This window comes from Poecilia mexicana, unplaced genomic scaffold, assembly GCF_051168715.1.
Source record: "Poecilia mexicana isolate PSO_F unplaced genomic scaffold, ASM5116871v1 scaffold_6, whole genome shotgun sequence".
In the NCBI taxonomy this organism is placed as follows: Eukaryota; Metazoa; Chordata; class Actinopteri; order Cyprinodontiformes; family Poeciliidae; genus Poecilia; species Poecilia mexicana.
This window is the reverse complement of record NW_028263375.1, coordinates 12684589-12712384: the sequence shown is the minus strand read 5'-3', so window position 1 is coordinate 12712384 and position 27796 is coordinate 12684589. Positions and strand designations below refer to the sequence as shown.

Genomic DNA, 27796 nt, shown 5'->3' with positions numbered 1-27796 from the left:
TTTTGGATTTCTCCCAGCATGACGAGAGCAGCCGAAGGCATATGGAGCAAATAGAGCAAAGGAAAGAGAAAGCTGCTGAGCTCAGCAGTGGTCGACATGCGAACACAGACTACGCCCCTAAACTGACACCTTACGAGCGCAAGAAACAATGCTCACTTTGTGGGGTTGTGGTATGTAATGTTTCAGAGCTTGTTGTGTTGTCTTGTGTATCATTTTGCTCAAACATTCAAATGGAAATTCCACATTAACATAAAAATTCTCAATACAGCAAAATAATATGAAGGGTCAAATTAGCTAAAAGCGGAATATCTGTTCTGTAACTTTAAATGTGTCGGCAGCTAACTCTGAATCAGACTCAAACATGTGACAAATGCCAAACGTCATTAACAATTTACATAAAATAATTCTTAGGAACATTTACCAAGAGCGGCATTAGCATGATGCCAACCAGATCATGATAAATATCATATCAACCACCGCAATGTTTAGAACTGATTATCTACAAAGAATAAATTGATAGCTGCTGATGAACAATAGGAAACGGCAGAAAAGAGCCGAGCAATATGGCTAAGACGAATGAAACACGCTGGACAATGGAAGATGGAGGAAACTGGTCATCTGTGAAATCCTCTGACTTGTCATTCAAGGTAGATGCTGATTCGCCAGATATTAAATATTTTTCCCTTTCAGCCACACACTATTTAGCACAACTCTGTTGGGGTTATTTCAAGGCTGAGAATCACATGGTGGAAATGTTGTGTATATGATTAATATTGCATTTAGACACACACTGTTAAGTAAAATTGATAATGATAATAGGATTTGCCGTCCTGAATCATTATTTGATGTTGGTCTGTTTAATTATAAAAACAGGAAAAGAGAGTAATGTATCCTTTTTTGGCCTTTGGTAATTTGAAGCAACTTTGATGCAATATTTGGCAGTCTCCGTAGGGAAAATGCTGACTTGAAGGTTATTTAAAGGATTTTTAAAGAGTGCTCATTTAAATGTTGATTTAACAGCATTTATTAAACTGATGTATAAATTACTATATTCTTTTTTTTTTTTTTTCTTTGAAGCATCTGGCAGTAAATTACACAAGCACACATTTATCTTTGATTAACTGGCTGCCATTATGACAAGGGTGGGACACCTTGGCACTTCCAACCGGCATCAGATAAAGAGAAGGGTCAAGGGCAAAATAGGGAATCTTGTTAAAATGTTAACTGACCTTGGGCTGACATCTGACACCAGAGATCACGGCTGGGTCAGCAGCGAGCACTTTGTTTAATGACATTAAACACAAACCACCTCAAATGGCCGGTTTGCAGAAAATGATTAAAAACTATTGCCGCTTTCACTACCGCTTCTTTGCGTAGCAATTTATCAGACAAGCTCTACAGTAAGACCTCCTTGAAAAAATGTTCACACCCTTTGAACCTTTGTGCTTTCAAGTTACACAATGTGCAAACTTCCATGTATTTATTAGGGGTTTTATGTATTAAACCAACACAACATAGAACATGATTAGTATGTGTAAGTAGTAGTTCCAGTACTGCAATATACAGAATCTGTGGCAAAACCACCCAATTAAACTCAGAGGAATGAGCAAAAAATTCAATTTCTAGAAGTTCAAAGCCATTGGAGACATTTTACAGAATATCCAGTGAAAAGTGTTTCTAAAAAGTATCGACTCCAATTTAGTTAATCCTGAAAATATTCATTTTTAGAAGTTAAATATTTTAAATTCATTTGCTGATCATTTTTTAATGTTTCCACTGATATTTTGACAATGTATCTTTATGAGGAGCTGAAGTCATTGAGACTTGACCGCTTTCTTAGAATTATGTTGATCTTTAGCTCCCTCAAAATATTCACATTTTATATGAGTAGCTGTGATTAGTTTAGGCTGGACTTCAGTTGGGCCACTCCAAAACATTCATATTTTTGCCAGTCATAAACCTCCAGCCCTAAACAGAGTATGAATAATTTTGTATTTAACTGTAGGTACAATATATATTTTTTAGATTTGTATTTGTTAAAAAAAAAGAAAAGCTGAAAAACATGGATCGTTTTTCTCCATCTTTACAAGTATGTGCAGCTTTGTCTTGGTGTTTTTACATAAAATCCTAATTCTAATAAATCTATGGTAGAAACAAAAATGTGAAATAATTGAGGAAGTATGAATAATTTTGCCAGGCACTATTTATCCTGTGCAGGTAAATTAGCGACAAACACAACCTTCCTTAAGCTGGAGTTAGTGCAGCATGTTTTGTGCAATTTATTCTCTAAACTGAGGTTTGGCAGCCATAGATCGGCCCATTGTGCTCATCTGTGTGATGTATTGTGTCACCAGGATAAAACCCTTTCTTGTTCTTGCCTCCATTGTGCCCATTGCACTGACCTATGACCACTATGTTTGCTTTTGCAGATCACCTCAGAGGTGCACCTGTTCAGCCACACCAAGGGCAAGAAGCACCAGCAGGCCGTGCGAGACAGTAGCAGCATCCAAGGCCGGGAACTCTCTGATGAGGAAGTGGTGCGTATCACCAACACGCTGCTGGGAACAAACATCCCTTCATTGTGTCGGAGACTAGTGCCCTGCTGCCGCTTGTGTTTTGTAAATAGACAAAGTGAAACAGCAGTTGTCCTTTTGACGTATGCAATGTGATCGTTTATGGATCCTATTATATTCTGTCATAGCACTGTTGCTTGCTTTGTGAGGTTAGAAATGTACATAGTTAGGCTTCAGTGAAGGTTTGATGTTACCCTGTTGTCCCTAGGCCCTTTTTTTTGTCATAGAGTGGCTTTCTGTGGGAAAGCAGCTTCTTATTGCAAGGCACTCTGTCAGGCTGCAATATGAGATTGGCTTTTCAGTAAAGCTCATTGTGTGGCTGACAACTGTTGGTGCTAGAAGCAGCCCCTTTGGTCTTCCTGCTCCTTTTATTTTACCTTTTAACACAGAACAATCAATACCTCTGACTTTTTGCTCTCGGCATTATAATAATTATTTCCTCTTATCTCACTATTTTTAGGCACTTAATGCATTTTTACTTCCCTCTTAAGTCATTAGGAGCATACATGTAGATTTACTTGCTCTATTTTATAACATTGTCACTGTTTTTCTAAAAAGTGTAAATGTAGTTTTTTAATAAAAATTGTAGAATATTCAAATTAAACTCACCGTTTTTAGTTGCTGTTCGTACTGATCTGTTGTTTCAGTGAAATACTTTAGCACAACTCTGGAACTATGCAGCTATTGTCAAAATTGGCACACGCTTACATTTTTGTTTTATTTATGTTTTTTACTCAAAACTTTTGGGTAAAGTTTAAAATGTGATTATTGCCTTGATCAGATTACATTGAAAAATCTGATCTTGTGACCTGTCTTGCAGCTTTGACAAATGTATGGTGGGTCTAGTTGCCTTGAAAATAGATTTGTTCTACACAAGTGGGAAATCTAGCTTTTGTTCACCTGTTTTAACAAATTATTTCCATTTGACATAATTGAATTACTACATTATTTGGACCAGGCAGCAAATTGGACTGGCCATACCAATTCTACAAAGGCAAAGATAACAAGCACTAAAAAAGTATAATACATCCAATGCTACTACTAATAGATCTTCTACTTCTGCTACATCCATTGTCACTGTTACAACTAATAATACATCCACTACTACTATTACTACTAATAATAAAAAATAATGCATTTTTTATTTTAAGTAACTAAATAAATTAGTGTTATGTTTCCCTATTTGTGACATACCAATATATATATATAATATATATATATATATTTTTTACTACTGACATTGTCAGGTGTTATAAGGCCACTAGACTCTCTCACTGTTCCAGACTTATTTTACTGAAAAATAGAGAGCAATACCCTTGAAACAATACAAACTTGTTTTAGCTGCATATGAGGTAGTGCTCTCAGATATAAATTAAGACCATGTTGGTCTTAATTCTCCTATGATTTGGGGAGCTTATTTATTAATCACTTCAGATAAAGAATGTTTTGCTAATAAAATATTATTTGTTTTTTGTAAAGATTGAAACACACAACCAGCAGAGGGGTTTGGCCTTTCAGTGCAGTCTAATGCTGACTATATTTTAAAGCAATTTACAATCAGAATATTGATTGGAGAAAATATATACATATATATATATATATATTCAATCTGCCCAATAAAAATTTTGTCGTCTATATAAATAATTACACTTTTTGTTTGAAACGTGTATTAATATACCTAATATGCTACTATACAAAGCTGAGTAACTAAAATGTGGTGCTTGATGTTATTTTCCTCTGAAACACTAAAACCAATATGGTTGTGGTAATTTGATCTATAGTAGAAGGATAGCTTTACCTTAAGACCAACATGACACGCAGATGGAGATGTCGATCAAAAGGGTTTTGTATTGGACTAAAGCACCAGTGAACAGATAAACACATCCTGTAAAATATACATTTGTAAAAAGCTTCCTTTTTAGTTGTGTGACTGGCCAGGTTGTCAGGAGGAGCGACAGACGTTTCCAGCGCTATATCACATTTCTGCCATCAGAGCCAATCTGTGATATTGTGCTGGAGCTGCGCCCTTGGGTCAGTGTCTTTGGTGCTTTGTTTCTGTGGTTCTGTGGTAGACGGCTGTCTGTCATCAAGGCTGAAACTCTTAACTGCTAAACTTGCCAAGAATTTGTAGTTCATGTCTCAGTGTTGTCCACTGATATTCCAGCAGCGTTTGATCTAGCTGTTGAGATTTAATGTAATCCATGATGTTTTGGTTTGGATGACTAAAATGCTTCCATTAGGTAAGTGGCTGGTGCCTCTCAGAGGTATTACAGATCAGCTACTTCCCAGTCACAAGACAGCTTTGGTCATGAGTCATGACTGACCTGCAGTATCAGTGATAATAGGGGAAAGGTACATGCATATAAGGAATATAGAAATGTATATGCGTTCTATATAACCTAATAGTCTTTAAATGTAATGAATGACTTGTTCTTTTAAATCCTACAGCAAAATACTCTAAACAGCACAACAAACTTTGTCACATGGAAATTTAATTTCTTGAAAATAAGACGTGCTATAATTTGTCATAAGTTTTCTGATTTAATTAGGTATAACAATAATACCTAATTCTTGTTGGGTATTTTTGTAGATGGATATTTAATCTATCTAAATATAAATTAGCAGAGTAAATCTTTTTAGGCTTTAAGTTTTGTTTTCAAAATGTAATCCATGCCTTTTTTTTCTTATGGAAAAGACCATTTCACTTTCTATAGGTTAAGTTTGGATTCAGTCTGCACTTTTGTGGAACTAATTTGCTTTTGCACAATTGAGGTTTTTATTACCCCTCTCAGTGACAGCCTCCATTCAAACAGCAGGTGCAGAGACAACACTTGACCAAAGGCTATGGTATCCCACACACAGGTTAGCTCCACTACTGAAAAGAAACCCTTTATCTGATGGCCATCCTATTCTCTGGGGTGCTAGATGACAGGATAATTGGGTAATTGGTTTCTTGCACATGCATCATGGTGTCCAAATGGAGTTACATTCCCCCGTCTGCTGGTGGAAACATCAGAATCATTTGACAGTGCCCAGACAGAAGGCAACACCTCTGGGGGGGGCTTGCATGTTTATGGGTGGGCTTGTAGATATAAAGACAATGGAGGGTTAGATGTAATCACTCGTCCTGGTGGCACACAGTGTATAGCTTTTTATACATTTGTGAGCAGTTGTGTATTTACACGAAAACTACAAGATTTTGAGCCATTTCTTCCTTCTTTTTTTTAATTCTCTAGCTGTTAATCGGTATGGTGTGTTCACTGATATGGGAAAAAAAAAGTTATTTTGAATTTCTTACCTACCTGTCACCAGTTGGCACTCATCAAGCTAAAATGTGTCCAATTATGATCAATAGCTGGTTCTTTTGTGGGCGTCTTTGTGTGTATTGTGCAATAACGTTTCAACCTAAGTTGTTTTAGGTTTGACAATAATTATGTTTAATATATTAGGTGTTTACAACCCAGAAGGAACATTTGACTGAGTAGTTTAGACATCCAGAAAATTAAGCTGGTGTTTCAGTTTATATATATATATATATATCTTCCACAATTGATTACATTTTCTAACAATAATTTTCCAGCTGCATATATGCTACATACCTTTTTCCATTATTTTTTTTAGGAGCATCTCTCCTTAAAGAAGTATATTGTGGACATACTGACAGACAGCTCCGTTTCCTCTGAGAGTGTGAAGGATGTTGAAGAGCGCCAGAAAGCGAGGAAGAAAGCAAAGAAGCTTCGTGCCAGAATGAACTCCAGGTAACAACATCCTCTTTTTCCTCTAATTCTGTCCAACATTTTTTTTTTGTCCCGCTTGACCCTTATCTTCTCACAGACACTCGAAATAAACCTGAGCCAGAACTTTATATATATATATATATATATATATATATATATATATATATATATATATATATATATATATATATATATATATATATATATATATACCGTGTTTCCCCGATAGTAAGACACCCCCGATTGTAAGACGTATCGGGAGTTTCAGGGGGGTCGGCTAATATAAGCCGTACCCCGAAAGTAAGACATATGTCTTACTTTTCGGGGAAACACCTCTCATCTAGCTGCGCGCCGCCTCCTGCCCACGTCCGCACCGTCCCCCTCTCCATACGTCGCCGCGTCTGCCGCCTCCGTCTGATCCAAATGAACGCCGCCTCCTGCCCACGCCTGCGCCGTCCCCCTCTCCATACGTCACCGCTCCGTCCCCTGCACTTGTCACTGCCGTTAATTTTATGGTTAAAACAAAAAATTCGACAATTTTTTTCCAATATAAGACATACCCCGAAAGTAAGACATAGTGGGGCTTTTGGGGATAAAAAGAAAGTAAGACACTGTCTTACTTTCGGGGAAACACGGTATATATGTGTGTGTGTGTGACAAGGAGACAGAAAGCGGATTATATTTGCATCCTTGCTGTCTACAAGATGGCACTGATGAGGTGAATTTATGGCCACTTTCTGTGATTGGGGAGCAAAGCTGCAGATCGATCCATAGGTCCCCTTCTTCACTCTGTAAAGAGCTCTTCTCCAAATTGCTACCATAGCACCGCCAAATCTGAAGTCTCCTTTTGTGTATAAGATGTATGTTAAAGGCGGTATGACCATGTCTATCTTTTTTTTTTCTTCTTCTTCTGCGTTATTGATTTTTAAATGATGCATCAAAGTAAATCAATAGCAATCAACAAATAGGAGGTGACGGTGCTATATGTCATAACCTGAACTTCAACTCTGTCAGATTAATTCAGTGTCAAAAACGGGAGGAGAATAAAAAGAGACGATGTTAACAGTTTTTATTGACTAACAGCAGGTATAGAGATGTTATTGAGGCAGCTTACTGGAGGATTTTATCATAAACAAATTAACATCAACACATGAGATGTGTTTTATATAGACTCTCATACACACACACACTTGCACTTTTCAAACTGTGATGGTCTAATTAATTCACTATGAGACTTCAAATAAATGGTGTCATGCTTAGGCCTGTCACAATAACAAATTTTGCTGGATGATTAATTGTCTAAAAAATTATTGCGATAAACGATAATATTATTTCAAGACCTTTTGACACTGATTTAATGGAAATGACTAATAATGCATGTGATTTTCTGCCATAGATAGATGCACTTTATTTTCAAAAGAACACATAACACTGGAACTGATAAACTAAATAAAACAACCAGAAACAAAAATAAAATGGATTCTCAGTCTCCATTAACAAAAAACATACTTGAATAAAAACTAAACAACATAAAGCCAAATTGGAAATAAATATTGCATTCAACCAAAAGAGTGCAGATTATGAAGTCTGTATGTGCCCTTCAGTAATCATTAGATTTAAATAGAGAAGATGGGCACATCCGACTACCTAATGCAGTAGTTCATACTACACGATTTTTTGCCCCTATTTTCTCCTTATGACAATCTTAGATCATTGGCTGATCTAAGATTCTCGCTGCTGATTTCGTAACCGATCATCCTGCAGTGTATGGTGTGTTACCATCTTGCTTTCTGAGGGGAAATTAAGGAGGGGAATCCCAAACAGCTGACACAGCGCAACCTGAAGTCCAGCAGACATGGAGATATGTGGAAACAACATTAATGTTTATTCAACATTTCGTGCAAAGAATATAGAAATGACAAGGGGAGGAGTTGGAGCCAAATTGCTACTGCAGCTGATAAACCCAGTAAGTTTTCAGCTGTTCTTCGTTAACTTGACATAAATAGGTTCTAATGATTTTCATTCAGTCAGAACTTTACGCTGACTCTAGCCACATGCATCACAGGTAGATTCTAGTAAAGCATTGATTAATGCCTGATTTTAAAATTAGTTAACTGGACTTGTAGCCATTATTTTGTGCCCATGTGGCTGGACACCACACGGCACGATCGAACCCGATTGAACCATTATACCTAGGATTTCTGTCGGCTAATGTGTCTCTCAGGTTTTGAAAATGGGCCGACAGTCGGCTGACAACTCGTGTAGTGTGAGCTGGACATTACACTAAGGAAATGAGGAAGGGAGGGTCAGTGGAGAGCACCGGAGCTGAGCCTTTTTTCATTCAGTGTCATCAAGAGAAAGAAAAAAGGCAGGAAGAGACGATAAAGCTAATAATTAAAATGATGTTGATAGGTTTAAATTATCGTGCGATTAAATGATTTGTCGTTTATCGCGACAGACCTAGTCATGCTTCTAAGAAAGTGTGAACACCAATCTAAACTGAAAATTTGCCTGGAAACAAATTAATTATTTCTTAATCATTTTCTACATTTTCTATAATATGAGTTATTTTTCAGCCACATTGTGTTTGACGTTTGGCCTGAAGGTTGAGTTAAAGTTTGATACAAAAAGGAAAGTGAAGTTACTCCAGCAGTATCTGTTTTTGTGTGTGTGTGTGTGTGTGTGTGTGTGTGTGTGTGTGCGTGCGTATTTTTCTGGTTAAAATCTGTCATTCTATATTTAGCTTGAAGTTATAACAAAATTAATTGGAGAAAAAGACCCCAAATAATTTTTCTATATTTTCCATAATAAAACACTTTTTGCTGTGTGTTTGACATATTACCTGTTAAATTGTGCACTGTTAAGTTGAATGCAAATTGTAGAAAAGTGAAGTTACTTTCACTGTATATGTTTTTATCTGGTTAAAATGCGAGAAAATAATTTTGGCATTTGTTTTTTTTTTTTTGTTTGTTTGTTTTTTGTATTTTTGCTAATCTATAAAAGTGTAACCTCAAAACTGAGATATGTGCTGTTAGTTTGTGCAATGTTACATCCCTACAGTGAACACATAGAAGTGTGTAAAAGGTGTTGTTTATTTGGGGTCTTGTACACATTTGAAATCACTTGAGTGGCTGAGAATTGAACTTCTTAGCTCCCAGGATGAGGATCACTACTCTTTTAACTGATCCACAGCTGCTACCTGCCCCTCCCCCCAACCCAGCCTCACTCAACAGTTATTGCAAACCTTACTGTGAGGAAAATATCTTCAATTGGTGAAGTTATCCTCAAACCGTTGTGTTAGACCATGGGTCACCTGCTAAAGTTATTGATGCCCTAGTTTTTTAAGAAGGCAGTTTAGATTAGCCACCTTGAATTAAAATGACAAAAGAGTTTTATACCTGATGATGATAGTACAAGAAGGCACCAAAAGCTTTACTTTTCCTTGAAGGTAACTTTTTGGAGCAACTATTTTTAAAGTAATCGTATAACATATTCCTGCTGCAACTACAAGTTAACTTTTTGTAAGCTTATAGCTACTCTTAGCTTAGCTTCTACCAACTGCACACTGTGCCTATAAAAACTTCTTAACCCTTTGGATGTTTTACCCTTTTGTGACTTTTACTAATCAATCATGACAACAGAATTTGGCATTTTTGAATATTTTTTAAACAAAAATACAGTTAAATTGAAAACTGATTTCTACAAAGTAAAAAATAATATATTTAACATGAAAGGAGTGATTGCATAAACATTCAACCCCTTTAAAAGTGTCTAGTGAATTTGTCCTAGTAGTGTCACAATGAGTGGAATGGAGATCACCTGAGTACAGTGAGGCCGTCTCAAGAGATTCTAGTATAAAGACACCTGTGTCTGGAAGGTCCATTCACTGGTTAATCAGTATTCCTGGCTCCTGTTACAGCATGAAGACAAAACAAAACAAAAAAAAAACCCTCTCCAAACAAATCAGAGAAGAGTTTATTGAAAAGTATCATTCAAAGGGTGAATACAACAAAAAATTTGCGGCAGTAATCATCCCCTAGTTAAAGCCATCATCAAGAACAGGAAGGATTATTTCTCGTGTAAATCTGCCTAGGTCAGACAGTCTTCATAAACTGAGTGACCGTGCAAGCAGGAGACTAGTGCGAGAGGCCACGAGGAAACCTGTGACTACATTGAAGGAGCTACAAGCTTCTGCACCTGAGGTAGGAGAAACTCTTCAAACAAGAACTGTCGCCCTGGTTTTTCACCAGTCAAAGCTTTATGGGAGATCAACACAGAGAAAGCCACCGCTGGAAAAAAAAAAAAAAAAACTCACATTAAGTTTGACAAAAGACATGTGGGAGACTCCGAAGCAGCATCATTCCAGCTGTGGAGACGCTCAGCAGCAGGCCTGGAAGGCTTGTAAAGGTAGAAGATGAAATGAATTTAACCATATGTAGGAAAATCCTGGAGGACAATTTGTTCCTACCGGCAAGAGAACTATGGCTTTGGAGAACATTTATTTCCCAGCCAGACAAAAATCAGAAGCGTTCTGGTAAAGCTACACAGAAATGGTTTGAAGACAAACAGGGTGGATATTCTGGTTTGGCCTAGTCGAAGCCCAGACCTTAATCTTCTAAAGAATTTGTGGCTGAACTTGAAAAGAGCCGATCCCCATCAATTTTGCAAGGAAAATGGAGTAAAATTGCTTCATCCAGATGCTTCCTTTCAACCTGAGCCAATCCACATACAATGTGCATTGCAGGAAAAGTTGAGTCTACTAACTTTTGTTGTCATAAAAGCCAGATTTTGTTGCTCATGATTGATTTGTAAAAGAAATAAAATTGTAAAATATCCAAGGGGATGAGTACTTTTTATAGGCACTATTTTTTTTATCACCAATTTTTAGATAGGGTCCCTTAAATTCACCAGTTTGATTTTTACTTCCTAAGTATTAAAAGTTGAGCATTCATGGCTAAATGAAAGGGGAAAAACTGCCCGGTGATGTCTCGGTTAGAATTTGGTAAAATTTGATCCAAGAATGAAATGTACTCAAGACATGCAGTGATGCATTAAGTTTTGTTCTATGTGAGAGCCAAACCTGGATACTTCAGGCTTTTATGGCATTTTTTCATCCAACAAAGTTAATCAACCACATTGCACAATTTCAAGTTCTTTCTGTTTGAGAGTCTGGATCAAGCCCAGGTGCATGTTTGTCCAACTCCCATAATTAACTGAATCTGCGCTGAGTTTTAACAAATTTCTTGTGGCAAAATATTCATTGCTAAATCAGTTTATTTATATTTTGTAGTACGGATCGAATGAAGTAGTGGGCTGCAAAAGGGCGACTATTCATTGAGAACCAGTCATATGTCAGTAGAATATGTAGAAATTGTTTAGCTTCTAAACAATTTTCAATAAAAAAAATATTCTTAAGTTTAAGAAAGCTTAAGAATATTTAAGAAATAAATCACAGTAATCTTTAATGAGCAGTTATGACGACACAAATCTTCTTTGTAGACAGAAACTAAATCTCATAATTTCCAAACTCCCTTCCTAACCTGGAAAATAATCTGGCTTAATGAATATGGAGTTGTCCTTGATCATCCAGACTAGTCTGATCTGAATTGCGAAGTGGCTGGAGATCAGTTAGTCAAACAGATGGTTTTCTACATCGATTGTTGCTGTTGAGCATTGGTTTTTCTTAAAGCCTATTCTGAACATATGTGGTGTTTGTCTTTATTTTGCTGGAGTCCTGCTACGTTGGTGATTTACTAACTAAAAACAAGCTTTGCTTTTGTGAAACACATTTCTTCCTTCCTCGTCACAAAACCCCTCCATCATCATCATGTTTGTGTAAGGCAGACTTATTTTCAAGCCCTCATTACAGATAATGTATGAATTATGAGAAATTTCTTAAGATAATATATTACTGTTATGCTTTTCAGAAGAGAGTATAAATTCTTAAGATGACTTAAGAGACAATTACAAGCTTAAACAACCATCCATCTCCTACACTTTATTCTCTGTACTGGTGGGGGTTTTTTTTGCTTTTGTGAGTCTCAGCGGTGCTGCGAAAGTGACAACATGATCTGCCTCTGTTCACCATCACTCTGCAGCAGACCCGCTGAGACCAGCACTCAAAGGCAGCAGCCCTTTAGAGGTCATAAATAACACAGAGCTCCCGTAAACATAAAGGTGAGCCACTTCACCGCTGGGTGGAAATGAACCATTTTATTGGAACACCGTATGGTGTCTGTAAAAAGCGAGGGGTTCCCACACCCACGTTCTCAATGCTGTAATGCAGTACTGTTGTATCATAAAACGGTGCAAATCGCACCACAGTCAGCATTTTTAGACCAACATTCGATGGTGAACATTTTTGAATTCAAAATAAACTAGTTTAATTTTATGTTAGCATTTAAGGGCAAGACGGTGGATGTTCGTTCTTTACAGGAGTGTCCTTGATTTGCACTTGTACACATACGAAGTGTTTGCTGTTGATCTAACCTTTAATTATTTTGCTGTTTTAGATTTGGTAGAAAACATTTAGTTCATAAGTGGTCAAATAAACATGATTCTTTCTATGCACAATTTTTTTTATTAGTATTTGCACCTTATTTCTTTCTTCCTTATGTTTCTTGATGTTATTCTATGCCTTTCCTGTAGCTTTTGCTACCCTGTTTTCTATAATTAGAGTCCTAAAGAATGACTTTAACTAACTCCTTTTTAACCAAAAAAGGTATAAAAAAAAATTCATACATTTGAAAAAGTAGTAAACAACAGTCCTCTCTGTTTTTTTTTTTATTAGTATTTACACCTTATTTCTTTCTTCCTTATGTTTCTTGTCTTTGTCTCATTGTTCTTTGCTTACTGTGCAATTAATTGTCATGCTCTAAGGGTTTCTGAACAATCGTAAAATGTCTGCTAAAGACTGAAATTAGCTTTTGTCATTCTCCAAGTCTGGAATGGGGCATTGTCTTTTTGCTAGATTTGAGGAACACACATATATTAAAACCCGACTAGATTAATTGTTTGTGTAAGTGTCTAAACTCAAGTATTGAAAAGTACAGATCTTTGAACTGCAAAATATGTAGGAAATATGTGTTCCATTTATTGACTGTGCTTAAATACCTGAGTTTATTACTTGATCAAGCATAGCTGGTCCTGATTTGATAAGGTAGAAGATGGACAAATGCACCTGTCTAATCCCTGGAAGTATCTGATTCCATCAATCATGAGATTAATTACTGTTCAGACTTTGATCAATAGTTATCATGTTTGGGAATTCTTGATAAAAGGTATTTACCCTTAATCGGATTTCTCGCAAAGATGCAGATATATATATATATAATATCTGATATCCTAATGTCACTGAAATTATAGTACATCGTTTTTCTTACTTCCAGACACAGTTATCAATGAAAATTTGATACTGTATTCTCAACAAAAGCAAGACAAAGTAAAGAAAAAAAAGTCCCAGTATTAAGTGTTGATGAGATGACTTGACGATAGCAAAGCATTTGTCCCTGCAGACCCAAAGTCTGTTTATTTTAAGCTGAGTTTGGCTGAGAGGCCAAATAAACTGAGTCGGTTTGAACTGTTTTCCCACTTTTGTCCCACTTTGATCCTCTACTTCCTTTACTGACAGGCAAAGGTCCTTTTTTTTTTCTTCTTCATGAGGTTTAAAGACGTTTTCTGCTTCTCATTTTGCAGAGCGAAGGAATATGAGAATTCAATGGAAGCAAAGAATCAGGTTCTTGACTCCCCATACAAAGCCAAGTAAGTGTAACTATATTGGTCATTAAAACCTGATTGTCTGGGGATTTTAAGAATTGTTATGCTTAATTAATTTTGCAGTTTGTTGAGGATATTCAGTTGAACTTCCTTTATTGTAAGATTAATTTCAAATAATAATTTGGAATTTTTTATAATGCCATTTCTTTTTGCTACAAAACCAATCATTTATTGATCTAATGAGACATTTTAAGTTTGGAAAAACTGATAATAGTTTCATGTTGGTACCGTTTCATTTTTTGTTAAATTATAACAATTTTTTTAATTTTTGTTTTAATTTGATTTTAAGTTTGATCAAATTGCTTTTACTTTTACTTAATTGTAATGTATTTTTTACTTAAGGTTTTGAACTATTATGCTTTATGTATATTCATTAACTCATAATAAATCTAATGTCTAACTTTAAAGTTGGACAAAATTACAGTTGTTCTTATTATAGATTTACTATTTATTTTACCATATGTCATTATATATTTTGACATTAAAGCAGGTTAGTTTTATTGCATAATTTATGTAGGATAAGTTGTCTCTAATATAATAAAGCTTGCAAATGTTTAAATGTATTCACACTTATTGTTTTAGATCTGCTACTTCTGGTTAAATTTAACATGAAAACTAGTTTGAACAAAGTTCCCTGCTTTCCTGTCCGTTCAGACTGCAGCGTTTAGTTAAAGACCTACTGAAGCAGCTGCAGGGCCAAGATGGAGGACAGTGGGCCAACAACAAAGCATCTGGACTGGACAGAACTCTGGGAGAAATCTCTCGCATCTTAGAGAAACGGGTACATGAACAAGTCAATTACACATGCACAAAGTTTCCAAGCAATTTAGGTGCTTGGATTATGTTTTTGGTCTTGCTTTGTATGTTTGCTGATTTGTTTTTGGTCTTATCACGTCAGTGAGCATTAGTGTTTTTGTTGAGATTCACTTTCCTTTTTTACAGTAACATTTATTCCCGCTACCCTGCCCCTGGTCATTCCCTAGCAATGAGCAAATTAAAGGCCGATACACACTCTGCAAGAAAAGATAAATGTGTTCTTTTACTGGAGGCAAAAACAACAAAGATCTTTCTGGCAAGGACATTTCATTCTTCACACGGGCTCAAGGGCAGAACTCTTGGGAAGTTCGCATAGGTCCATCCTCCCACAGCATTTGGATATAATACTTGTCAGACACCACACCATAAAAAGATTATGCCCAGATAAATGTGTCGTCAACAAGCTACAAGAACTCTTATACTTGGGCTGCAAGAACCAAATGATGTAATTTTGTTCTTGCAGTCGTGGGAGAGGAAACAAACTCCTCTGTTCCTGTAGAGTAAAGGCCCGCATTGTGTTTTCACTGTCCACATGTTGCAAGTAGAGGAGTTTCCAAGCACAAGAGCAAATTGTCTTTTGTTTAGACAACTGTAAATTCAGTTTACCAATCAAATACTATAATAAGTGTGAGTGAATTGCCCACAGCTGTAAATCACGTCTATATAAGCGTTAGTTGAAACATCTGCCCCAGAAGGTTTTCTTCTCCCTCAACAAAACTCATCAAATTGAAAGTGAACGAATTAAGAATTACATTAACTGCCTCTATGCTTAAGATGAGGAAAATATACATCCCACTTTCTGTTACGAGGTGTAAATTTCATGCCACGTTGCGGCTTGAACCTTCACAACAGCCTTCTGTGCATGCCTCTGGGTTTGAGAACAGAGATATTATAATCCTCCAACTGTAACGACGGGGGCGGCTGGAAGGGCCATTACCAAATTTCCCCAGAGAGTTAAAGAAAGAGGTGGCGATGGTGGGTGGCAGAGCATCCTGTAAGAGATGAGGAGGAGACAAGCATGATATGAGCAGCACACAAGCTGTTGCTACATGACGGCTCCGCCCCTTAGCTTCACAAACTCCCAGTGGGAGGTCAGGGGTCAGTGGGCCAGGGGGTTCCATTCAACAGTACAGTCTCAGGAAAGAGGCTCATCAAGTCTCTGTCTGCTTACATTTGGTTTGTCTTTCGCCTCAGTTTAAAGGAGGTTTTTGAACTCTTTTGGAAAGTTTTACTTTAACACCTATCGTCACGTATATCCAACCATTGTTCAGCAGAACTGTGATTCAGACACGAGGAAGCTTGGGGACCACTTTCCCCTCTAATCTTTTGACAAATTCAAATAAATAGTCTCTCCATCAGAGAGTTGCTGTCTGGCCCAAGAGCCACTTCAAATTGAAGCCATTTAGATTATTTGACCTAACAAGCATCTCATGTCACAGACTCACCTAGTGATTTGTTTTTCTCTCCCATATCTGATTCAGTCTCCACTTTCTTAGCCAATTCTTTAGGCAGCATTGTTGTTTGTGCCCCTTCCTTCCCACTTTACATCTGACGCTACATCTACTTTCTGACCCAAGTCTGTTTCTCCCTCTGTGGCGTTTAAAGGTTTGTATAATGTCAAAACTGCCAGCTTTTTTTTTTCTTTTTTTTTTTTTTTTGTTTTACTTTATTTACGGTGATTGAGAAAAGCAGCGTTTTTCTTTCAATTTTGGCCATTTTTACTTTTATTTTTCTTTCACACACCTGCCTAATTATTAACCATGTTTATTTACTTATAGTTCATATGTTTACAACCACTTCTAGATCAGTTTTACATAAATAAGAGGAACGTGTATGACAAGTTGGAGACTTTGAGGAATGCAGTTCTCTGAGGAGCCGGCAACTGCAGAGTGTATTTACATTTTCATTTGGTTCCTGTCAAACCCTGGTTCAGCTGACTGGTGGACCTGGTGGAGGTTGTGAAGGGCTGTGGGGGAAGGTGAAGGATAAAGTCGTGAGTTGATGGGATTTCTTGGTTGGGCCTCTGGCTGACTGATAAACGCAGTTTGGATCAGCGGTGTCACAACTATGTAAGCGTAAATTACTGGAATCAAGGTAAATGGAGGTTTAAGAAAATTTATGTTTTCGTACCTACTCAGATTTTCAGATTTCATTGTTGTGGTTAAAAAAATCCTTTTGCAATGCCAATGAAAACGCCAGAGTGTCGTGTTGCATACAAAAGTTTACACTTGAAAATTAAGCTTTGAAAATATTTAGTCCTGCAATTTTGTGGTTTACAGGTGACCTGGTCCACTGTATGACGATGGGATTCATGTGTACCAAGACTCATCTGTCATATTAATCTGGCTGCTCTGCGTTGTAGCATTAAAGGAGGTGTGCACCTGACTTTACGTCACTGATTAAAGTCTGTCAATAATGAAGTCTGCCCTTTTGTTGTCCATCTGTTTGTGGCACTGCATAACTGAGACTGTGTCATTCTCTTAGCAGTAATTAAAGTTCCTAGTAGGAGGAGACTACTGTGAGCAATTTAGCTGGGCTGCTGGGTTGCAGATATTGTTGCAGGAATCACCAGCTGTCTGGGCCTTCCCATCAGCTGGGATAACAATAGTCTGTCTGGACAATAATTGGATGAGACTGCTCCTGTTGTATAATTCAGGAGCTAATTCTCACCCAGGTGTTGTTGCTCTGGTCTTGGGGAAATTGTCTAACCTGTCACTATGCTTTGTTGGGTCTTCTGCTAGGTCATTAACAGATAGAGTAGAGCCTCAGTGTTTGCTGTATTCTTTTGGGAAGCGCAATGATATCAGATATTTTAACCATATGAGAAAAGACGAATAAACTCTTTGCTCTTTACATTTCTTCTTGGCTCATGTCTGGTGATCAAACTGTTTAAAACATGGACAATGTCAATCACTTGGCTGTGGACTCTATTTGTCAAGCTAGGAAGGATAGTCATAGACTTAGACTTATTTTATTGTCATTGCACAAAGAAACATAATTGGCAATGAAATGTCATCGCTTGGCCACTGGAGCACACACAAAAACACAAGTGTGCCTGTAATTACATAATATACAAAATAATAATGTGTTGATAAATATATATGTTGCTAAATATATATAGTCATGAGATTTCCACAGTTACAACCCTAACTGAAAATACCAGAATTCCACAAGAAACAAAAAAAATTAAGATGATTGTATAACATGACTTGTTTAGAAAGCAGTCACAAGTTCATTTTTAAGGACCTGCTATTTTTTTTAACAATTTCTTTCCATGAAGTTACTTAGCTGTGATGCTTATAGAATCGGTATTCTGGTGCCTTGTAGCATGATCATAAGCAGTTAGCTTATTAACTAATTGGATTCAAAACTTTCTCATTCTCACTCACACATATTCACAGGAAACTAAAGTAGACAATGTCTGCCTTAACTTAGCCTGTTGGTTTAAAGCTAATTTAGCCATTATCACTCTTCATCATCACAACAGAAATATCTGTCAGCAGGAATGGAAATGAACAAATAAGCAAGAAACTTTGTTCTATTTTTGTTTTGCAGGAGTCTCCAGGGTTGGACAGATCCCAGTTTGCTCCTTTAATACCAATTGATAACCTACTATGAAAGAGCTGCTTTTCCTCACTTAGCTTAGAGGCTTTTAGATAGGTGTGTTGATGGGAGGGTTAGCAGTGGGGTTAGGCCAAGCTCTGTGACTGAGACTTAATTGATTAGACATGAAAACTGCAGAAATATACATAAAGGAAGTAACAATAAGGTATTAACCAATCATTATTTCAATTCTTTAGGCAGTATATGAGTTATTTCCCATTAAGTTTAGGTTATGACATGTTTAATGTCCTTGTCAGATGCACACGTTACACCCTCACAGATCCTTTACGGTGTTCACCAGAATTTAGGAGTGATTTCTTAAGCAGCAGGCATACATGACAGATGAAGAGCTTATCTGTAATTTGGAAGAGCACTACTCTCCCAATGTGTTCGGGCTTGTTAGAAACTTCTCATCTGTGGAACAAAAGCACAGATGAAGTGGATGGATTTTAGTGCTGACACGGTGCTAAGGAACCTTACAGGTTGACGTAGTGACAGGCGGTGGAACACGTCAACCTGTGACTGCATGAGGGTGGCCCTCTGTCATCAGCTCTGTGCCAGTTTCTATCATCTCTGTCAGCTCAGATACAAACATGCCTGGTAGCCATTGGTTTCTCACGCCTGGCTTCGTACTAGTCGATGTAGAGGTTACTATAACAACACTTCTAACCTTCTATCAGTTACTCTATCATCACGCAACGGCAGGTTGAATCCTTTTACATATGTACAAATTAAATTCAGTGAAATCAGCATGGGTCAGTTGCTGCCTGGCATAACTGCATACAGCGGTTGTAAAATTGGTTTCAAGCTGCAAAAAAAAAAGTCAGTTTTACTCTTTCGACATTTTTAAAGCTGTTGCTGCACACTGCCGTCCATCAGCTCGCAGAAGGACGGCAGTGCTTCTGCGAGCTGCCGTCCTTCTCGCACAATTTTCCCCCGCTTTCAGCCATGACCATATTTCCTGCCTCAAAGAACCTAGGCAACCATTAAGTATTACAAATAATTTTAAGAATAATCATTGATCAATATTGCTGGTTTAATACAAATAATTGCTTTTTTGTTCTGAAATGAAATTGATCATTTTTATTTGAAGTTATTGTGGTGTTTTTACTTAAAGGTTGTCCGACTATTCAGAGAAACTGGGAGACAAGCCCGTTGTGAAAGAGTGTGAAGCTTAATAGATGTTAAGGTTGAAAGAAAGAAAGTAGTCCTGTATTCAGATAACATGTTGTAGTAATCCTAGTGGATACTGACACAGCAGGTGTGGTAAGACATAAGCACTTAAAAAGGACCCTCCAGTTTTATAGTCTAAATAGGTTCTAGTATCCTGATTTCTCCAGTTGCCCCGTTCTTTAATTACCAGACTGACATTTTCTCACTTTCACTTGGTCTGTTGTCATCTGCCGAGACCACCCTGGTGCTAACTAGAGCCTGCAGACCATTTGCCTTTAACTGAAACTTGATTGTTGTGGGGCGGAGCCAGGCTGTGCACTTTTGAGATTAAACAGGAATACTTGAGGGACCACTTTGTTTCAGATTTCAGTCCCTCGCCTCCGTAGGAGAGGAAAAAGGTTCCCTCCCTGCTCCTTGCGGTATAATCCCCTGTCCAACCGGCTTTCCGCTGTCCCCCACCGACTGTAACTCTTTCTGTCTCTTTGACTCGACAGAATAATGCAGACCAAGTGGCCTTCCAAGTGGGCGGTGGCCTGAGTGCTTTGGAGCAAATTTTGCAGGTCATCACTTCTGTTACCACACCCACTGCAGTCCCACGTATTCCTGTCAAGTGAGTACAATCCCCAAACTTCCCAGTGTTATAATTTTTCTGCCACTTGCTATCTCCAACTGCAATGCGAGTTGTAGCCACATTTGTCATGATGTGACAAAGTTTCAGTTTCAAGCCAGCAGGGTGAGCTGTCTCTTTAGCTTGTAGTCCTCTTTGACTTTTTTTTTTTTTTTTCCATCACCAGTTGCTTTTAAAAACTGAGGGACACTCAGCATCGACTCTGTTTTCTTTTTAGAAGAAGTGCAACTCTATCTTTAGCTTAATAATTATTGTTACAAAAGACGCCTGTATTATTATTATTATTATTATTATTATTATTATTTGCTTGAAGTGATTTTTATTTTATAAGTTTAATTTTCTTTATGTAAATTCGTCGAGTCAGAATATTTTTATGAACAATACTGTCCATAAGAACCAATCTGAGAAGTCCATCTTATTTTTGTCATTGTCTCCTAAAACAAGTAGATGCAGGTTAATCTTGCTTGTTCAATGTTTTTTGTGTTTATGGTTATTTTTATACTTAATATTATAAAATAGTATTTAGATCATTAGGTGTATTTAACAGAAAGAAAAGTTGTTGTTTTTTTAATGCCAAACAGAATAAAGTTTAACAAACAAACTTTTTAAGTTATATCTGAAGAAAAAAAATATGTTCATTGGTTATGAAAAAGCTAAATCCAGATCCAATTTTGAGATGATCAAAGATTCCTCTTTGGGGTCATACAGAAACCTCATAGTTTTTGATTTTATTTGAATGATGAATGTAGACTAATACTCGTCCACACCCTGTTCTTATATTGACCAATCCTATGCTCTTAATGCCCTCCTTTCTTGGGGTCTTTGTAACTTAATTTTATGTTGGCTCTCATAACTCTGCATCATTTTCTCTTTCGGGATTTACGCAAGTATAGTTGGTTAATCTTCATTGAAGTAATTTATTAGAGCAGTTCGTTACAATAAATAGTCTGAAAATGCATTCAGTGTTCCCCTTTTAAGGAACATGCAGTAGTTGTATTTCTCTTATTGGTATGTGTTTGTGTTATTCTCCCAAAACATAAAAGGCATATGTGTCCCATCTATTATATAGAGCATGGAACATTTCTCAGTTGGGGTCTGCATGGCCTGCTGCAGATAACCCCAAAGAGACTGCTGTGCTCACAAGTGGAACTCTGTAATGGACTCGAATGGCCTTGCTCTCCCATTCATTAGCATTTACTGGTTTCTCTGTCTCTGCTAATGGACAAATGCTTCTTATATTTATAAGGCTTTTAAAGGACATGGCATATGTATTGATTTTTTTTTTCTTCTCGCATATTTCAGAGCCTTTCAATCTCAGTTGCAATATGAAGGAATTCCAGGCTCATGTCTGTATTTGAAGAAATAAGATTGTGAGCAGAGTCTTTATGCACACAATCGTATTGGAGTACATTTGTACGCCTCATTTAAATTTTCTTTGCTATTAATACTTGTTTTTGCTTTAGTGCGATGAAGACTGGACTCATTCTTTTTCTACATTCCTACGTTTCAAGCAAATGCAGAGGGATTTTTGCCTGATGCTAAACTGATAATTCACTGAGCTGCTAAGAATTTTTAAAATTCCAAGCTGTTTTAACAAGTGAAGAACAATTCAGTCCTGATTTGACTTCATTTGGTGTTTTATGGTAGTTCCAATGACAAAAACTCATGGGAAATTGCTTTTCTTAATATTTTCACAAATAAAGCTAATGCAGATCATGAACTGTGTTTTGAACTGATTTCTTATAGTTTGGGTTTGATGAGTCAACATATTTAGGGTTTCAACTAGACATCATCAATTGCAGTCCATATTTGTTTAAAAGAAAACAGCAAATTAATCCTTACATTTATCACCAGATTGGAAGCTCAGGATTGCACTGAAACTTCTTGTATTGTTGGCACATCACTAACAGGAAGTTATGTACAAATTCAATGATTCTTACATATCACTGAGTTATTCCTTTCTGTAAATACATTAAATGTTTAATAAATAACAAATTGTTTAAAAGAAACAATAGAAACAACATGGTAACGGTATAGTTATATATATATGAATATATTTATAGTCTTTAAATCCAATGTGAAGAAATTAGTTTTAGTTCATCTTTCTTGGCTTGTTTACCCTGAAATGCAGGACAGGTCAGACTTTCCTTTTGTGTCACTCAGGTCAGTCCGGCTCATGACACAATCCGACACAAGGACACAGCCTGGCTGTCTGCTTATCACAATCTGTCATCTGGATTGCTGCGTGGCCTAATGGGCTTCCATACAGACGCTAGCCCCAGAGTGTGCCACATTATCTGTTTACAGAGATGCTGCCATATTGATCACCTCCTCCCACCAGATAAGCAGAGTGATTTACAAAAAAAAGGCAGCTGCCGAGATGCTCACGCCATATCTCTCCCCAGGGAGTCTGATTCCATCTTGTTAGCATTACATTAATGAGCTAATTCCTCTACAAGGCTGCGCTAATGTTCTGGTGTAACCCTGCGGTCGCTGTGGAGTGCAGATGAGAGTTTATGCAGCTCAACTGATGAGCTAGCTTTCGACTAAAGGTACAAGAACGTCACAGACAAGGTTGGACACATCTTTAAATTTGGGTCCAGTGATTTAGTTACAGTTCCACTACGTTAATTACGTTGCCTGGTAACTCATAAATTATGTACCAGTACTTTGATTAGTTTTAATAATGACTTTTAATAATTTAAACACCAATGATGTCTTTTGAAATTTTGTTTCATCCTATTTCTAATCTAAAACCCAGCTTGTAACTTTAACTGATCCAAGAAGTTGTAAAACCACACAAAATCACACAATGAATTAATGTTCAAATAAAATCTTTTTCTTCGAATTTAATTTCTGAACTTGAATTTGAGCTTGACCCCCTTATATTTTATGCTAGCAGTAGTGAGAAACCAATGACATTTTTGTGGCCACCTTTGTAATCAGTAATTTTTTTTAAAAATTTATTTTTTAAGTGTTTGTCCAATTTTGAAATGGTTATATCTGTTTAAAAACAACAAATATACAAATGGAATTTAAAAAATGCTTTTTCCTAAAAAGTATAAAATAGAGCAACTTGGCTGCAGTGTTTCACCTTCCTGATATCTGCTGAAAATCAGCAGCATGAATCATTTCCTTTGAAAATAACTCCTTAAATGAATGTGCTTTATTTTTATGTTTTTTAACACCTAACTGATACTTATGGGCATCGTCTGACAAAAATTGAGTTGTAAACTTTCTTATGGTGTTTGGGCATGCTGTCGGTTACCAATAAGAGCGAGCTCCAGAGAAACGCACGTGTTAACCCAATTTGTATTTCCTTCACCATCTCGCCTGACCTGGTGTATCCTGTGAAATCAAACCTGCTACCTGTGGTGTTATTTCAGGATGTTTTCTACCATTTGTAAGAGCCTGTGTCCGTTTGTCTGTGCGCACACTCATGTGAATGGCGCAGTGTGACGGCTCATCAGATTTCTCCTCCTTCATACCTGGCCAGTGTGGCACAACAGCCAGAGTTGATGTCTTGGAAGCTCTCAGGGTATCGGAGAGATCAGCAGCAGAATCAAATTAAATGTCATTTAGATGGCAGTGAATGAAGGGATTGTTTGACAGCGCAAGGAAATGGATTTGCTCCTCACCTTTTATTTTGGCTTAGGGTTCTTTTTCTTCCCCTGTTTAAGAGGCAGGGGGCTCAACCTGATCTGGAAGTTAGTCAGATTTCGACAGTGCGACTCCCGTCAGGCTTGACTGCACACATAGGAAACGCTCAGAAAAGGGTGAGGAATTTGAAACTCGGGTTGAGAAGAGCAGATCTCAGGGTTGATAACTCGCAACAGTGACAAAAAAAAAAAAAAACTTAAAGAGCCCTATACATGATTGTCATCTGAGCATAGATCTGGACATTTGACTTCATAAGTAGTCAAGTTAGCGACACAGCTGGAAACCTTCTTATCTCCTGTGGAAGTTAGTTTTTTACTTTTGGTTTTTCCAGAACAAATAATGTATGAATAGTTGGGGATTATTTTTTACAAAGCAGTCTTTATTTCAGGAGCTAATTTCACTTTGTTTTGAATGTTAGCATATTAAATTGAAAGGTCAGTTGAGCTCCTAATCCCCCAGTAAATCTGATCATGTGTAGGCCTGTGGGTTAGCAGGTTTGAAGCTCAAGCAGGGTTTGACAGGATCAGGTGTGTGTTACTCCTTTACCTTTTAGCCTCATTTCTTTATAGACGTAAAGAGATTTTCACAGGTAAACCCATTTGCCCTGGCTGGAAGAGGTTAACCACTTGGTGTTAGTGAACAGATTATGGTGTTTCATTATTTTTGCATTTATGTCTCTAAATGTTTGTATTTGCATTAAATCAGCCTGTTAACACTTATGCCACAGGTGAGATAAGATAGTTGGTGGTTATGGTCATTTTTAAACCCTATTAACCATAATCCCCGTGTAATAAGGCTTCCATTGTGTTATGGGTTAAGAAATCTGTCCTGCTCACATTGACTGGCAAACAGCAGTCTCCAAAATATTTCTGTGCAACTTGAGAATGGGCGGTGTGGCACTTTACCAAATTGTTCCTCAAAAGAGCTGTCATTGGGGGGGCTTCAGACTGTGAGATTCCCAGAGAGGTTGTACTATCAAGTGTCATGCTCATCAAGCTCAATTAGGTGGGAGGAAACCAAAGACAGATCACTGTCGTGGTCCATTGTACAAGTTAGTGTAAGGCCATAAACTGAACATGCCTTTGACAACCTCTTCATTTGTCTAGAAATGACCATGGAGCCAACCTTATTAGCTGGCTTACAAAGTTATTGAGCGCTCATTACATGGTGCTGGGAGCCTAATCTGTCTTACCAGACATAAGGATATTTTTCTTAGAGTGGGCTTGGCAAGTCTGAGAAATGCAGCATATGGGCTCATTTAAGTTAATTTTGACTGGTAAGCCACAATTATTACATACATTTGTCCCATGGCTTTGTTAATGCCCATTGTATAAGTTATGTTTTTGTCTTGCTGATGCTGTGTAAGAATTATGATAAATCCTTGTTTCCCTGTCGCTCCCAAAGTTGAACTTAAAACTATTAAGAACAACAAATTACACATTTAATTTGATGCAGCCAGCAGGAACACATTTCAGTACACCAGGATTTTCCGTAACAAATCAACTACTGATTATCAACAGAGATTTTACTTTAACAGTGGGGAAAACTATTGTCCATTTTCAATGTTTTGAAGTTTGTTGCTTTAATCAAGGGAGCCAACACTTTATACATTTTTTACATGGAAATGCAGAATTAAAACATTTACACAAATAAGTTTCATGTGTCCCCAAAATAGACATTTGGAATTGGCCAAAATCCGGATTCTAAATCAAACCAGGATTTGATGTCTACAGGATTTGTAAAAAATAAATAAATAAAAAACGTGACCACATCTTTAGCTTTATTGTACAGTAAAACAATATAATCTTCTATGCTGATAAGAAACTTCCTTCATAAACATACTTAATTAAATGGTGGATTTGGATTTGGATTTTTTTTTACTTGACTAATTCTGTTGGGGCATTACAACTTTTTCTTAATTATGACCTGTATACAATTTAAACTTTTGTGTAGGTTTGCATGCAAAATATCAGATGGTAATCATTAGCAAAATATATATAAAAAAAATTAATTAAGAATTGGGGGGAAAAAACGCTTCCTAAAACTTTCAAATTGCCCATCATTGTGCTCCGGTGGTTTAAACTGCTGGAATGACCAAAACAGGCTGTCAATTGACAGAAAGCAGGCCAATTTGTGTTTTTATTCCTGCAAAGAGAAGACCAATTCAGCTGTCTAGAAATATCTGTAGCAAAAAACAAGGTTTGGAAGGAGTGCCAAAAATCATTAAGCCAGCGCTATTTAAAAAGCATGGTTGGCAAGCTGCGAGCCATTTAGTTGTCAGTTATACATTTTCATATTTTAATACTGTAAAGTCATGCTATTTTTACTCAAGATAACCAGTGTAAATCTAATACACACCCATGTTTAGTACTTGTTAAATGGAACACATTGCATTGCATGTTTAAAAAAATTATATATATATATATATATATATATATATATATATATATAATATAAATCAAATTTTCTTTTTACTCTGCAAATCTAAACTCTACATTTAGTTTACAGTTAGTTCCTCAGTCAGAGATTTTTTTTTTTTTTTTTTTTTTTCCTTGATAGAGCAATCACTTACCTCTTTATACGCGGCTTAGGATGAACATTTGGCAAATGGAGTCTTGAGTCTCTGTGTAACCTGAATGCTATTGACCAAAGTGAACTTTATCTGGCCGTTTTTAAACATTTCTGTGCTAGTAATTAAGCCTGTCCTGCCTTGCCATTTAATCTGTGATAGATGGCAGATAACCCCGCTATTGTGCTCTACTTTACTCAACAAGTGCATAGTCAAATACCACAATAGTGACTCGAGACACCCAGAGTAACTCCTGTCCTTTAGTGGAATGCTTATGACTTGCTCTGGCTGTTCTCATAGGCTGTGTGAGGTGTGTAATTATACAATAGCATTGTGAAAAAGTATTTGAGTTGTCGTTTTGCTATTTGCATTGAAGCTTATCTCTGTCGTGCCTTCACTCAACAATCAGGGTCTGAGAATCTGAAGCTGCAAGACTGCACACAAAGCAAAGTCTGGTTGGGTTCTCAAGTTACCTTCCCTCTTGTTACACATAGCCTAATCTTTTTTTCTGTTACTATTTCCAAAGTGTGTGTTGGTTGATAAACTCTTACTCCATCTGTCACCTAAAATTGTAACAATTTGTAAGGAAACCTCTATTGTGATTTTATTATTTTTGTTTGTTTCTTACGCTTTATTGTTAGCAGGTGTTAAACTTTCCTGTCTGATGTGAACAGCGTGCAAACGGTCCAAATATTGTGATTCACACATTAACGCCACACTCTGTGTCGGGCAGTTTTGCACTTCTACGTCAGTAACGACACACAAAAATCTGCCCACAAGAAACGCAAAGCAAAGAATAGCATAAGTTACTGACAGACTACAGTGAGCCCTCGCCTTGTGTATTTTCCTCTGCTGTGCCAACGTGGTTTTACTGAAAACGCACAGCAGATGTGAAGGTTCGGTACATATCAAAATGTTTACCAGTTGAAGTAAACATGGCCTACTTTAGGCACCGAAGAGGGGGATTCCTTTCTTCCCGCGAGCAGATAGGACACGCCATTTCTCTAATGGCTAAAATATACAGTTGTCAAAAAATATTAACTGATGAAACGGGGCGAAAGGGGAGTAGCAGTCACCGCGGAATGATTGGTCAGTTATCTGAAGCATTAATCTTCTCTACAGCGTGTTGTAGAGCAGACAAAATACAGAGGCTGCTGCCCGGGGCTGCCTGGCTGCTGTTGGGAGCTGCTAAGAGAAATTGTTTTATCTCTCCAGCGGAAATGCTGCACCATCTCTGCCAAGATGGGACTAAGATAGCACT

The 27796-nt window shown here is 37.1% G+C and overlaps 1 protein-coding gene across 3 annotated transcripts in view; it reads left to right on the top strand.

The window, feature by feature from the left end:
* The window catches only part of scaper (S-phase cyclin A-associated protein in the ER), a 66673-nt gene that overhangs the window by 18601 nt on the left and 20276 nt on the right, over positions 1 to 27796 (top strand). For all 3 annotated transcript variants that reach the window (XM_015004416.2, XM_015004417.2, XM_015004415.2), the window contains 6 exons: positions 18 to 170; positions 2430 to 2537; positions 6195 to 6331; positions 14006 to 14071; positions 14741 to 14867; positions 20173 to 20288. In XM_015004416.2, coding sequence (XP_014859902.2) covers positions 18 to 170; positions 2430 to 2537; positions 6195 to 6331; positions 14006 to 14071; positions 14741 to 14867; positions 20173 to 20288 — 707 coding nt within the window. The remainder of the gene's footprint in view (positions 1 to 17; positions 171 to 2429; positions 2538 to 6194; positions 6332 to 14005; positions 14072 to 14740; positions 14868 to 20172; positions 20289 to 27796) is intronic.